The sequence below is a fragment of the Rhinoderma darwinii genome, chromosome 5 (assembly GCF_050947455.1).
Source record: "Rhinoderma darwinii isolate aRhiDar2 chromosome 5, aRhiDar2.hap1, whole genome shotgun sequence".
In the NCBI taxonomy this organism is placed as follows: Eukaryota; Metazoa; Chordata; class Amphibia; order Anura; family Rhinodermatidae; genus Rhinoderma; species Rhinoderma darwinii.
This window is the reverse complement of record NC_134691.1, coordinates 324,406,272-324,422,031: the sequence shown is the minus strand read 5'-3', so window position 1 is coordinate 324,422,031 and position 15,760 is coordinate 324,406,272. Positions and strand designations below refer to the sequence as shown.

The following is a 15,760-nucleotide window of genomic DNA, read 5'->3' as shown; positions in this document are numbered from 1 at the left end:
TGTTCGGTCATGCGGCCGACCTGCGGACCGTATATCACGGACTGAACACGCTGGTGTGAATCCGGCTTAAGACTGATTAGTTTACTTTATTAAGGAAAAGAAAAGCCAAATATATGATAACAGAGCAAATGAAGAAACATTCAGACCAGTCATTCAAAATTTTATTTCACCATTTCATAAAAATACATCAATACTCAACATGACCGGCATGTAAACATCGAGAGAATGTAACCGAATCAAGCGCTTAACACCAGCAGCTAAAATACAAAATAGACTGCATAGAAAATACAGTAAACCGTCAGGCAACCAACCCCGGCTGATGAAAACTTTAAAGGAAAAATATAATTATTAATATCATGGCATTGTAAGGCTTCTTTTTTTAGGTTTTTACCCCCCCCCCCAGTGGAAAAATAGCTAAAAATATTACGTTGCTGTAACTGCGTTGTAACACCTTGCAGATGTAATCACACTGTGTGGCAGGGACAGTCACAAATCAAGTCAATGCTATGGGCATGTTCACACGGTGCGCAAAAAAAACACGACTTCTAAAACGTGTCAAATACGCCAGCTTTTTTTTTGCGAAGCCCTTTTTCTACACGTTTTGTGAGAGCTTTTGGCAACCAATTAGGATTCCCATTGACTACGGGAATATTTGGCGTGTTTTACCCGTCAAAGAATTGACCTGATGCTTTTTTTTTTTTATACAGCGCGTTTTTTTAAATACGCTAGCGCAAAAACGCGTTGTATGTATTAACTGCGCGCTTTTCCATTGATTTGAATGGGAAGCTTAATAAAAGCAGTTTTGATGCATATTTCAGTGCGTAGAACTTGAAAAAATACACGTCAAATGCACGCCGTGTGAACAGGGTCTAAATGGGAAAGAAATCAAAAGTGCAGGGTCACGTCTTGTAAATATTCTCGGATACCTTAAGGGTACGTTCACACAGCGTAAACACTGCAGAATTTCCGCAGTGTATTACCAGAGCGGCAAATTGGAAGAGATTTGAAATCTCATTTCACACAATGCAGAAAACGTGTAAAAATTAACTTGATTCTATCCACAGCATATCAATGTCTCTTGCGAAAATTTCCACACGGAAACCAAATTCGGCTCCCTTCGCAGAGGCAGGCCTAGCTGAAGACGGGCTTTTAGAAGTCTATGAGACCGTCTTCACCTAACTCAGTCTTTCCAAGAAGACCCGAAGAAAGAAGTTATAGCATTACAGCTGAAGGAGCACAGCACTCGGCTAAGCGTTTATGCCGCTTCGTTTCAGGGATTGGTGGCGGTCTCAGCACCCGGACCGCCACCGATCAAAACTTCTGACATGTCACTAGTCTTATGAAATGACAATTACTCCTTAAATGACAAAATTCCGGCTGCCTGCAGCCACTAGGGGGAGCTTCAGAGTGCATATATTTATAAAATAGTCTGCAGTACATGGCTAAACTCCCCCTTGTGGCAATAGTAGGTAGTCAGAGTTAAATGATTAAATTCAATGTATATATTGGGCATTTAAGCAACATGGAGCTCTGCTGGTTATTAAAATATATATTAAGAAATTAATCATCACAATGTTAATCCTAAAAACCGCATAGTTTTAAAAAGGTGGATATTGGCTTTAAAGAACTGGTCCAGGGAAATGAATAAATGGCGCTATGCTTTAACGTGTGGGGAGGTTACGTTTAGATTAGCGCTCTTTTCCAGTCCTCCCATTGTTTTATTTTTTTTAACTTTCCTCTTGGAGATTCAGTCCAAAGAAATAGATACGTTTTTTCTGCAATACATTGAAAAATATTCTGTAAAAATATAGACTCATTTTATCCCGCCCAAAGAAATATATTTCTCTTCATAACGGCATTGATGGATATTTGAGATGACAGATGTTGGGTAGGATACATACAGCGCCCTTTAATTTAGTCTTTTTAGCGGTTTGCTTCTGTTACATGCTTGACAGGTGTTAAACAGGCAAAGCCCGGGTTGTTCCATTATATTAGAGCATATAGACATCATAAAGGGAGGCCTCCCACTTAAGACCCACCTATATAAGTTAGGGTGGACAGCCACTGGGAAGAGAGACGCTCGCTCTGGCGGACTTAGCCCGACCCTGTATTACATGCTCACCTATTCATTTCAATGGGTGTAGTGTTATACTATAGTGTCCCTGGGAGCAGCAGGCAAATGGGTGACCACATCCTCCAATGGGTTACTGGGACCTATATGGCAATTTCGTTAATCAGAAGAGTGGTGATCACACATGAAAAAGAGTCCTTCCAAACTCCCTGCAGGAAATGTGACTAAAATAACAAAACAAACATAAATTGACCTATTAGACCCCTTGCCGCTCCAGCACCGATGCCTTGGTGGTCTCTGTTGACTTGCCCTGCAGTGATGACGTGCCGTTCATGCACATCACTGCAGCCTCCAATCACTGGCCTCAGCGGTGGCATGACGTTCTTGCTAGCGTCACATCCGATGCCAGTGTTCGGCTGCATTGGTGACGTTGTAAAATGGCACGTCATTACTGCAAGACAAGTCAGTAAAGACCGGCGGGGATCATCGGCGCCGGAGCGACAGGAGATTTAATAGGCAAGTTGTATTTGGTCTGGTATTTTATTACATTTCCTGAAACCAGTTTATTTTCTTGGACAACCCCTTTAACGACTCATCTGCTTTTTACATTCCCATTTCCTTATAACCTACCAACAAGTGTTCAATTCTACTGCAGCGCCACCACAGGGGAAATGAAGCATCACACAGTGCCTATTGAAATCAATGGGCTTTTCATGTAATGTGTGGACGTGCTGGGTCCTCCAGAGAGACTCTTCGTAGCCACTCTCCGCTCTGGCTAATTAATGGGGTCCTGAATAAAGGACCTCCCCCCCGCTTATCTATTAATTCAGATTTCCCTAATAGGGTATTAGAAAGTGGGTTTTCTAAACTAAACAGCCTTTCCAAAAGAGTAAGGGGTGAGGAATAATTAGTTGTCCAATAAACCCTGCAGTAAATGATTGGGTCTTCCAGGGATATGTCCTTTGCAGGTACATCCCTCACCTACCAAAAAATAGAAGAATGGTATCCCATATTGTGAAACACCCCTTTAATTAATCAAAAAAATCCAAAAACATTCATCCATGTTTTGTTTAGGCACTCATTTGGTCCATATAGTGTGATGCTGGTGACTTAGAGGAATAAGAATGAGTGAATGGACCACTATTAGGCTTATTTTGCGTTAAATCCCCCATGGCTTTTGTGTTACTTCGAAACTGCAGACACCTATTCACGGACATTATTCAGCTTTCAAAAATATCAATGTTACGACTATATAAACGCTACGTAGTGATCAGCAGGTTTCCATTATGCAAACTAAAACATCACTGTATATTAATAAAAGTTTTAACGCATACCGGAAATTAACGTAGTGGCTTAAAACATTAACACAAATATCAGGAACGCAAATTACAAAAAATATCAGCAAGTTCAAAACCTCAAATAAGCAACAAAGACAATTATAAAAATGTAAAATGTTCAAATATAACAAACAACAGAAAATTTGCCAATAACGAATTAGATTAACGGAATAAAATCACCAAATAAACACAAAATCACTAATATACAGCAGGGAATGATGGGAAATGAAAGTTCACATCATTAATCTATGCGGTGTGTGTGACCACAGGAATGTCTATTTCAATGGCTGACATCCGGGACCGTGCCGAGTATGAAGGGGTTATATAGCTATGCATGCTGGGTGCATGGGAATAAAGTGGCTGCCAAAATGGTGACGGTAAAGACTTGCAGGCGCAATACCAAAGAAACAGCAATAGCGCGGTAAAATACAACCCCCCGGAGCTGCCTATTGCAACAAAGACGGAAATGTCATACGTAAAATATGGCCCATATTTCCTGTTCAAGACGTCATTATAAAATATCGACCATATGGATGGAGTAAGACTAATAATTCCTGCCAGGATATAAAGCAAACCCGCCACAAGATGGCAGCCGGAACTGTTGACGATGCACCGGGCGATTTTTAGGTTTGGCACGTTGGAGCTAAATGTGGTGTTACATATTCCAGTTAGGCACAGGATAAGGGCAGATCCAGCTGTCAGAATGCTGAAAGGAAGGGCAAACTGGAGGACGCGTATGTCTAACTGGTCTACGCTGGCGTACCACTCGCCGTCATACATCAAGCACTCCCTGGACCACTCCTGTCGAGTGCACTTCACCCACATGCCGATGCTGACTGTCAAATTTTTTTCATGTCTGTTATAGGTGTACAGTTTCATCTGCCGCCACTGAGGCAGCAAGGTGGCAGTAAAAAGACCCGCAATGGATGCTGTACCACAGACGAAAGCCAGTAGGGTGACCGCGTGGACTTCCTGGCAGCCCATTGTTCTCCTCGGCTCTTGTGGAACCTAAATTAAAATATAGAAAATAAAATTGCATTAGAAAAAGATACAGACTAGCAGACATAGATGAAACACTTTTACTCCCCCCCCCCCCCCACCTCCTTCTCAATAGAGCACAACCCTCTAGTCTTTTGCACTTCCGGTTGACCTAGTGTGAGGGACCAGAAACAAGTCTGTACAGCATGAGGAGGCAGTCTACTGTACAGCAGACAGAATTTCTAGTACTCAACGTGTACTCAAATAGTGGCCACAGAGATGAGTCAGGTTATTGCAAGGCCACCTGAAAATGAACCCCAGACCCCAAAAAACAGCTACCTTCCCAAAATGCAACCTGAACATAATTCTCTGGCTGCGCCAAACAACCATGTTATTTATATAGAAGGATTAACATTAATAGGTGATCACAGTGGCTTACAACCGCTGCCTCCAATCACCACTATGTCCATAGTGAACTGAAATTTGGGTAGGTGGTTATCCTCATATACACTAATAGGGACTAATATAAGATTTCCGGTAAGAAAAAAAAAAAAATTTGCTAAGCAAACGGGGTATTTACATTATAACCATTTAAGCTATAACTACAGGATAGACAGGTGCGGGTTCAAAGTGTCCGCTTCCCGATTGAATACAATGTGCCCTTTCCTCTCCATTAAAATCTATGGGAGTCACGCAACGAGTGAGCAAGAAGCAATGGATTTCCAGACTTTTTTTTAGCAATTTGCGTTTTTCGAGCTGTTTTTCTATAGTCTATGAAAAAGAGCTCCAAAAACGTCTCAAGAAGTTCCATCCACTTCTTTTTCGCGGCCGTTATTTTACGGCCCGTCGGAACAGAACGCCGTTTTTCCACTTGCAATCAATGGGCAGTTGTTTGGAGGCGTTCTGCTTCCGATTTTTTGGACCGAAAAACGGCCGAAAATAAATAAGCCGTGTGAACATACCCTCAGACTACATTTCACAAAAAATTTCAGGTCAATTTATAGGGTATGTGCACACGCTAACTGCATTTACGGCTGAAATTACGGAGCTGTTTTCAGGAGAAAACAGCTCCGTCATCTCAGACGTAATTGCTCGTACTCGCCTTTTGTGAGGTGTCAATTTCGCCCGTAATTTGGAGCTGTTCTTCATTGGAATCAATGAAAAACGGCTCCAGTTACGTCCTAAGAAGTGTCCTGCACTTCTTTGCCGAGGCTGTTATTTTACGCGCAGTCTTTTGACAGCGACGCGTAAAATTACAGGTCGTCGGCACGGTACATCGGCAAACCCATTGAAATGAATGGGCAGATGTTTGCCAACGTATTGTAGCCGTATTTTCAGGCAGAAATCGAAGCATAATACGCCTTGTTTACGCCTGAAAATAGGTAGTGTGAACCCAGCCTTAGGGTTCCAAGATGCTGAGCAACGTATAGATGTTTGTTGAGGTTGCCACACTGGAGAGTTGCTTTAGCCATCTGCAGATTCAACAAAATGGTGCCACTGCAGGGCATTACAACAAAAAAAAAAAAAAAAACTTGACTATTTTATCAAGGAAAGAAATTTACTAGCGACCACTATTTGTTTTCCTTCCATGTTCCATAGAGGCACATAAACGGCTAAAAACAGCCCATCCATGCAAAGCCCCTGATACCAGGCCAGATTTCAGCTTCTTGGCCCCTGTGAATATAGGTTGATGCAAGAGAGCGGAAGATTGTGGTGAACTACACCCAACACTTATTAGTTTTAGGGTGGCGGTGTACTCTAACCATGTAAATTACATGTCTGAGGTATCAGATCCTGTCAAGTTGCAAAAAAATCTATACGTGCATTAACTTGAGTGACGTCTTCGTATTGCTCGGCTCAAAGTCTCTATTGCTATAGATGAATATAAAACAGGCGAGTGTCATATGTGGACACGTGTGGTGCATGCCACCTGCGCTAGCTTACGAAACATTGAGAAATCTGCCCCGTCATTTTTAGCTTTTTATTATTTTCTGTGAGGAAAAAAAATCTGACAGCTGACCCGATTTACAAACCCATACAAGAAAAGCTGTCAATCACTGTGCGTGGGTGGGGGAAGCAGGACGGACAGGATCCCTCTAGGAATAAAATCACACACAACTATATATCCCTGAGCTCGGTGTATATCATATGCTGTACTTGGGTAAGACCTTGACATAGTCACTTGAAGTACCTATAAAGGGTACATTACCACATGCCGGAAGTGCCGCACGCACCACAACCACAAAGCAAAAACTACATGTATACAGATTTTATTAGGGGGGACTACTCAGGGGGATTTAACCTCAAAACCGTCACCATTTCCTTGTAGGGTGTATACATAGCTGACCACACATGTCCCTATATGCATAATCAGTACCTGCATTCTCATATACACATGAGGTTCTTAGAGTCATGGAGATGGAGCTGCTCAAGTGAACAGTGGCCGTTCCTTAACACCCACTCTGGCTTGACTGACGTCCTCTTCTGGTAACCGGTGGCCTACAGTGCATGGGCAGTGAAGCTAGGTGTATGTAACTCAGCTTTGCCAGCGCGATGCTCTTGGGCCGGAAGCCACCAGGACGTCAATCAAGCCATAATGAAAGTTATTTGGGAAGGGCCACCGTGACTATTTATCCGAGCGGCTCCACCCCCGTGACTCCAAGAACCTAATTTACATAAAGCGCGTGCGGCTTTCAAAGTACATCTTTTGCCTCGTAGGTATACACCCTACAAGGCAATGGTGATAGTTCTTTGAAAACGTTCATATAATTGCCTCCATGGAAAACGACATTGCAATAAACATAACGGCCATTGGCCACTTCTTTAATGTTGCTCCTATGCAGCATCTGAGGACACACCAGACTTCATATAAAGAAATCTCTCCCAGAGAAGCGTCTTTGCCCTTTTCTTCAGCTTTCTTTTTCTAAATTGCTTTGGAAAGTGACCGATTGGTTGGCAATGGCAACAAGGACGCGTCCTCAGCGAGTAAATGTTGATAGATGAGGCTCAGTGTACCTCATGCCTCTCAGATGTTGCCGCATATGAGCACTAGAGACTATTGGTTCAACGTGCAAACTTTCGCATTTACATGAATTGAAAGGGGTCAACGTCCTCAGAAAAAGCAAAAACCTGGAGGAGTTTCTCGTGTGCCAGCAGCACAATTGCTGCACTTCCCACCCACACATTGAAACGCCTTGTAATTTGTGAATGCTTTCTACCTCGCAGCGTGTCAGGCCTCTCGGCTGATCTGCAGGGCATGTTCTACAATCATTTTCCCCCGCAAATGTTTTCTCACAGTGAATGGTATAAAAAAAAATAAAAAAAAGTGTTACAATATAGGGCTGCATTATATTCATATAGAATATCCTCAATGGATATATTAATGTATACTGGACAATCTGTAGGATTACATGTCAGGAGGAGATGGGTGAATAAGGGAGAATGGCGCCATAATATAGCGATAGAGACACACGGAGGTACAGTATGGGCCCTATAGCAGGCTCTGATTGCCATAATACAGATCCGTAATACAGTCAGGTACACGATGCCCTGGCTACAATTATTTAGGTTTCCCTTGCGTTCATCTGGCAGTTAAACAATAAACATGATGGATATGTGGGATCGAGCAATATTCTGAGTCATAGATTATTTTGCATTTATTATAATCGGCTCGTGTCAAAAGCTGGGACTTGTGAATGTCTTTTAAAGGGTACCTCCAAATTATGGAGCCTTGCAGTAGCGGCTTCTGGCATCATACAGCTGTCTAACAACCGGACCACTTACTCTCCCGCTGTCACTTTTAGGCCTCATTTACACGAGCGTAATATACGCGCGTGCTTTTCACGCGTGTCGTACGCACCTATATTACTCTATGGGGCAGTGCAGAAAATGCGTGAATTTTGCGCAGCGTGAGTGCGTTGCGTAAAACTCACGACATGTTCTATAATCGTGCGTTTTTCGCGCATCACGCACCCATTGAAGTCAATGGGTGCGTGAAAACCACGAAGGTCGCACGGAAGCACTTCCGTGCGAACTGTGTGATTCGCGCAAGAGCTGTCAAACTGAATGTAAACAGAAAAGCACCACGTGCTTTTCTGTTTACAAACATCCGAACGGAGTGTCTTAGACATGAGCGAACCGAACTACACCGGGTTCGGCCGAATTCGTTTTGACCGAACCCGGCAGGAGACAGTCACTGTCCAGGGTGCTGAAAGAGTTAAACTGGTTCAGCACCCTGGACAGTGACTTCCGATCCCAATATACGTGAACGTGTAAAAAAAAAAAAAAAAAAGTTCTGACTTACCGATAACTCCCGGCTTCTTCCTCCAGTCTGACCTCCCGGGATGACAATTCAGTCCAAGTGACAGCTGCAGCCAATCACAAGCCAAGCACAGGCTGCAGCGGTCACATGGACTGCCGCGTCATCTAGGGAGGTGGGGCCAGATGTCAAGAGAGGCGCGTCACCAAGGCAACGGCCGGGAAGTTCTCGGTAAGTACGAACCTCTTTTTTAAAACAGGTTTCTCGATATGGTGATCGGAATTCACTGTCGAGGGTGCTGAAAGAGTTACTGCCGATCGGTTAACTCTTTCAGCACCCTGGACAGTGACTGACGTCGACTAGCCTCATCTCTATGATGGCGGCTGCGCGAAAATCAAGCAGCCGCGCATCATACACTGATGACACACGGAGCTGTCAAGTGCCTTTTGCGCACGCAAAACGCTGCGTTTTTTTGCGTGCGCAAAACGCACACGCTCGTGTAAATGAGGCCTTAGGCTGCATTCACACGAGGTCATTACGTCCGTAAAGGACGGAACGTATTTCGGCCGCAAGTCCCGGACCGAACACACTGCAGGGAGCCGGGCTCCTAGCATCATAGTTATGTACGACGCTAGGAGTCCCTATCACCCCTCTTTTGGAAATAATGGACTGAACCCCGTTCTCGGGATTGGAGAGGGTCCCAACAATTAGATTCCGGCTACCTATCCAATCAATATGCCATAAATGTACATCATCGGAAAACCCCTTTAATCTCAATGAGCACCCCTCAATCCAACAAGGTTACATAGTTACATATTACATAGTTTGTACGGTTGAAAAAAGACACATGTCCATCAAGTTCAACCAAGGGATGGGAAAGGGGAAGTAAAAAATTTCTACACATAGCAGTTAATATTTTTTTGTTCTAGGAAATTATCTAACCCTTTTTTAAAGCCATCTCCTGTCCCTGCTGTGACGGCTCCTGCGGTGACTATTCCATAAATTCACCGTTCTTACTGTAAAGAAGCCTTGTCGCCTCTGCAGCTTGAACCTTTTTTTCTCCAGACGGAGGGAGTGCCCCCTTGTTTTTTGAGGGGGTTTTACATGGAACAGGATTTCACCATATTTTTTGTATGCGCCATTCATATATTTATATAAGTTAATCATGTCCCCCCTTAGTCGTCTTTTCTCAAGGCTAAATAGGTTTAATTCTTTCAATCTTTCCTCATAACTTAAATTCTCCATGCCCCTTATTAGCTTCGTTGCTCTTCTTTGTATTTTTCCAACTCCAGGGCATCCTTTCTATGAACTGGAGCCCAGAACTGAACTGCATATTCTAGATGAGGCCTCACTAATGCTTTGTAAAGTGGTAATATTACATCCCTGTCCCGCGAGTCCATGCCTCTTTTTATACACGACAATATTTTGCTGGCCTTTGAAGCAGCTGATTGACACTGCATGCTGAAATTTAGTTTATGATTTACAAGTACACCCAGATCCTTCTCAACAATTGACTCCCCCAGTGTAGCTCCCCCTAGGACATATGATGCTTGCAGGTTTTTCGTACCCAGGTGCATAACTTTACATTTATCTACATTAAACTTCATTTGCCAAGTGGACGCCCAAACACTTAGTTTGTTTAAATCTGCCTGCAATTCACAAACATCTTCCATAGTCTGAACTATATTACATAGCTTGGTGTCATCTGCAAAAATAGAAATCGTGCTATTAATCCCATCCTCTATATCATTAATAAATAAGTTGAATAATAGTGGTCCCAGCACTGAACCCTGGGGTACACCACTTATAACTGGGGACCATTCAGAGAAGGAATCATTGACCACAACTCTCTGGATACGGTTCCTTGAGCCAATTCTCAATCCAATTACAAACTATACTTTCTAAACCTATAGTCCTTAATTTACCCATTAGATGTCTATGAGGGACAGTGTCAAATGCCTTTGCAAAGTCTAAAAACACTAAATCCACAGCGGCCCCTCTGTCTAGGCTTCTGCTTACCTCTTCATAAAAACAAATCAGGTTGGTTTGACAGCTTCTGTCCTTTGTAAAACCGTGCTGGCTGTCACTTATAATACTATTTATTGTCACATAATTCTGTATATAGTCCCTCAATAGCCCCTCAAACATTTTCCCCACGATGGATGTTAAGCTTACTGGTCTATAATTACCCGGCGAAGACCTAGAGCCCTTTTTGAAAATAGGCACCACATTTGCGCTGCGCCAGTCCCTTGGCACTATACCACTCATGAGAGACTCTCTAAATATTATGAAGAGGGGGACAGAAATAACTGAACTAAGCTCTTTAAGAACTCTAGGGTGTAACCCATCTTGTCCCGGGGCCTTGTGTACATTTATTTTATTTAATTTAGCTTGGACCATATCTACATTCATCCAATTCAGGTCTACTGGATAAACAAATAAGGTCTACTAGATAAACCTGCCATAATAGATCTATAATAGAGGGGCCATCTATTCCAACCCCTATGAAGTATATATGGATAGCCAGCAATCATAAGCGTTACTAAAATGCATTAAAGGGGTTATCTCATGAAGACACTCCTGTGGACGTCTCGAGACCCCCCTCTATGAACGGAGAGCCGCTCAGCTCCTGTTCTGGCAAACTCAAGTCGATCATGTATTAGGTGGACAGCCATTCATCCGAATAGCCGCCATGTCCAACTACAGCTCCCCTGCTGCGGCCGCATCTGAAAGGGGGAGATCTCGGATGAGTCAACACGTTTAAAAGGGCTCCATACAAATATAAGAAAGGCTTCATATTATAACTGAATAGGAGTCTTTAAGTTATTCTCTTTCACATGGTCTCCTCCATTTATCCATCCCAGTGCCATCATTGTGTAGTTTTCTATGCGGCTCATCTCATGCCAGGACCCGACGAGCCAACAATTCAGGAACTGGCAGCGAGCACTTCTGTGACCGAAAAACTTGTCAGGAGGGAAAGCTGCAAATGATACCAAGAGGTTGTAAAGTCTTGGCAGCGGCAAATGACAGATCTTCATCTGCTTGTCAAACTGTGAGGAACGCAGAGACAGCCCCGCACGATGACTTATTTACTGCCGAAAGCAGTGTGCCCGCCTCACTTCTCAGTCCTTTAAGAATTTCTGCAGACAGGGATCCAATTTAAAGGTTAAACTATTCTAGTCGGCGGTGCATGACCCACATATTCATAGAACAAAGAGGGAATCTGTGTCATGCCCCGCCCCCTCAGGCCCTCCACTAGACTTAACACAGTATTGGTTTTGCCTGGAGTGTTCCTTTAAAAGGGGTTTCCCCAACATAAGCATTGAAGTTATCCCTAGAACATCACTATCTGATCGGTGGGTGTAGGGGGGGGGGGGGTTTGACCACTGGTGCCCCCACCGATCCTTACAATGAAGGGGTTGCAGCTTTTTGGGCATTTCTTTCTAAAATAACTTCTGATCCAGCACTGGGTGAGGAATGCTATAGAGCAACTTGAAAGGTTTTTTCCACCCAAAAAAAAAAAGCAGTAGTTATATATTGATGCAAATACAGTCCGTATACATATACACACAAAAACGGTAGACTAGGTGAACCTGTACGTTCTTTTCTGCCATCAAATTCTATGTTTCTAGATCTCTGTAAAACGGAGATCTACCTTTTCTTGAATCACTTATAACGTAAAGAGGTCGTAAATTAATCAGGAAATGTTATAAAATAAAAATAAAAAAAAATAAAAACAATACTCACCTGTTAAATCCCCCGCATTGATGCCCCGGTGGTCCCAGCAGGCGATGACTGTTGTAGCCGATCATTGGCCTCCGCTTTGATGCCAGCATGTACGGCATGTCATCGCTGCAATAAACAGGGAGCTTTGGCGCTGGAGCGGCGGGGGATTTAACAGGTGAGTATTTGTCCGATTTTTTTTTTTATATTTTATTTCCTGCAGCCGGATTTCTTAAACTCTCGGACAACCCCTTCAAGTTGTATTCTGTGGCGTCCTAAGCGATCTTTATAACCAACCGTGCCTATAGGACACTAATAAGCGGTTATTATAGCGTATATGAAATGTGAGATTCACCGTCAGAAATTATAGGGAACAGCACGAACGTAGTGAAAATATACAGAGCCCTATTTTCAGGGTTAGGGGGGTTATTACTTTCTACATAGACTTCCACAATTAGAGGGGTCTTATAGGAGTTTGCATGCACGACTGGGAACTGCGGCCCTTTTATTCTGGATGGTGGTGGGTGCACAAGAAGACAACTACCCCCAGCGTTAGGCCCTGTTCACACGATTTGTATTTGACGCGTATTTTTGGCACGTTTTACGCGCCAAAATATGAGTCTAAAAACGCTTGATTGAGCGTAGAGCGCATTGTTAGTACATCCAACACGTTATTTTACACAAAACATTTAAATGACCATTAAAAAAAGGTCATGTCAATTCTTTGGCATGAAAAGCCTCCTGAAAACGTGCCAAGTGCTCCCATAGTCAATGGGAGTCTTCATTACGCGCCAAATAAATTGCAAAAACCACGCACAAAACGCGGAAAAAAAACAGCGGAAAAACTCCTGTATTTCAAAAAGTGCTTCACAAGAAACGCTAGCGGATTTCACATGGTTTGTTTTTTTAAGCACCGTGTGAACGTGCCCTTATACTCTGATAGGTCTCTTTGTAATTATTTCAAAGGGGATCCGCGTTTACTCGCTATGCACCGCCAGGACATCTGATAGATGGTGACACATCGTCTTTAAAGCAGAAAAACCTCAGTATGAAGGTGAACCCCATTAACTAGCGCAAAACTTCATACAACCAAATAGAACCTTATACTGATACAGGGCATTCTGAAACTTGTGGTTCCACAGAAGCTGCTGAGCCTCAGCCCGGTAGATGTATTCTTCTGTTTTTATATAGAAAGTGAAAACGGAAAGCGGATATTTTAACAGAATTCTATACAAACAATAGATGTAGCAGAGCTGAAGCGGTCATTTAACACTTTAGAGCAGCATAGTTTCTGCACCAGGATTAAAGGGTTTGCCTTCTACACTTACCGGTCACCCAGGATTATGTCCTGTCCACATATATCTATACCTGCACGAGAATAGGAAGGCGGCGTGAAATTACTGTGCAGATAACGTCCTGATCGTGGGAGAATAATTAGTTTTTCGACAATGGCACTGCTGGTTGTCAAATAAGTGGGGAGCCTCTTTAGTAATGCCGTATCTTTGCCTGTAACACAAGAAAGTTGCGCCAAATGACTAACTCAGCTCTGCTACGTCCAAACAATCCAATCAATTCCATATTAATAATGTAACACATATACCAAGCGATTCATAGTAATATTCACATTCTTGAGGGCTACAACTAGAGATAAGCACTTTATTTTTTATTTGCCCAATTCAAGTTTTGCAAATCAGTTGGCCATTTTGGCGAATCTAAGTAAATAATAGCCGAATCAACCCACCCATTGTAATCTCTTAACGGACAAATCGATTCGCTCATCGGTTTTCACGACTCGTCACGTAATCAAACGCACGCCACCTGTCTATAATAATTTTATAACACATCCCATAAACCGAACGATCCGAAAGGATTCCTATTGTTCATATCCGATTGTTTCGGTGCCACAGATGTAGCGCAGTGCGAGGAAATCCACAATCCCCCAGTATTATAAAAGGACAATAACCACAAAGGATGTGTAATGTACGGAGTGCAGATCTCCTCCATCCCCTGGAGACAGTGTTAAGTGGGGACTTTTGCACCCTCTATAGCAAACATCAGTCAGCTCTGCTATACCATATGCTGTAGTGTGTGCCGGATCTATAGAGGTCCAAGAGTCAGACGCGTCCCCCCCCCCCAATATTCATATCCCACCTGTAGCTTCTAAAACTAACAGTAACCCCTCCTCCCGCAAGTTCTGCAGCTCCCCCGCTTCAGCGGACTGATGAGCGCAGTCTATGTATACTTCTATGTACATGAGCCGCGCGCACAGCACTGACCTGACCGCAGCGGAGACACTCAGCAGAGCAGGAAGACCGGCCGCGTCTGCACTGGAGCAGCTCCTGGAAGGTGTGATGACGTACGAGTCACGTGACACAAGCGAGGTCACATGACTCGTCTCTGCATAGTTCCGTTCTGTGCTCGGAGCAGCGGCATGGCGACGGCGGATGAGGGGACGGGCGCTGCGGGGGGGGGGGTTAGCTCAGACCTTGGCTTCAGCCGAGAGTATCCCTCCGTGCCTAGAGTGACTGTGCCCACATAGTGCCAAGCACAATGCCTGCTCGGTTTTTCCCGTGTTTTTCGTTGCGTTTTTCACCCGCGGCCATTGAAGCTAATGTAAGGACCGCAGGCAATATATGCAGCGAAAAACGCTTAACCCCTTAATGACCAGCGTATTTTAAACCTTAATGACCAGGCCATTTTTTACGTTTTTCCATCGTTGCATTCCAAGAGCTATAACCTTTTTATTTTTGCGTCGACATAGCTGTATAAGGTCTTGTTTTTTGCGGGACAAGTTGTATATTTTAATAGCACCATTTTGGGGGACTTTTTATTTATTGATTAACTTTTATTAACTTTTTTTGGGGGGGGATAGAAAAAAACCTGACATTTCGCCACTCTTTTTCGCGTCCTAAATCTACGCCGTTCACCATGTACTATAAATAACACAATAACTTTATTCAGCGGGTTGTTACGATTACAACGATACCAAATTTCTATAGATTTTGTATGTTTTACTACTTTTACACAGTAAAAACACTTTTTTTCAAAATTATTTGTTTTTGTATCTCAATATTTGAAGAGCCGTAACGTTTTTATTGTTCCGCCGATGCGGTTGTATGAGAGGTTTTTTTTTTTTGGGCAGACTTTTCGTTTTTATTGGTACCAGTTTGGAGTAGATGCGACTTTGATCACTTTTTATCACATTTTTTTTAAAGTCAGAATTCACAGAAAACAGCAATTTTTCCATAGTTTTCTATTTAATTTTTTACGGAGTTCACCGTGCGGGTTAAATAATGTTAGATAATGTTATAATTATAGATTTATAGTCGGGGTCGTTACGGACGCGGCGATACCAAATATGTGTAACTTTTTTTTTTTTCAGTTAAACAATTA

The 15,760-nt window shown here is 43.1% G+C and overlaps 2 protein-coding genes across 7 annotated transcripts in view; one reads left to right on the top strand and one right to left on the bottom strand.

Moving 5' to 3' along the window:
- Positions 1 to 15,760, top strand: part of ADAM22 (ADAM metallopeptidase domain 22) — a 250,695-nt gene that overhangs the window by 143,379 nt on the left and 91,556 nt on the right. The gene's annotated exons all lie outside the window — the stretch shown is intronic.
- Positions 144 to 14,730, bottom strand: CLDN12 (claudin 12). Of its 2 annotated transcripts, XM_075827640.1 has the most exons (3): positions 14,644 to 14,720; positions 13,696 to 13,873; positions 144 to 4,416 (listed from the first exon to the last, which is right to left on the bottom strand). In XM_075827640.1, exon 3 carries the CDS (start codon positions 4,390 to 4,392, stop codon positions 3,655 to 3,657), a length of 738 nt encoding a protein of 245 aa, XP_075683755.1. In that variant the 5' UTR covers positions 4,393 to 4,416; positions 13,696 to 13,873; positions 14,644 to 14,720; the 3' UTR covers positions 144 to 3,654. The 2 variants fall into 2 exon arrangements, with proteins under 2 accessions (XP_075683755.1, XP_075683756.1); XM_075827641.1 differs by lacking the exon at positions 13,696 to 13,873 and having other exon boundaries at positions 14,644 to 14,730.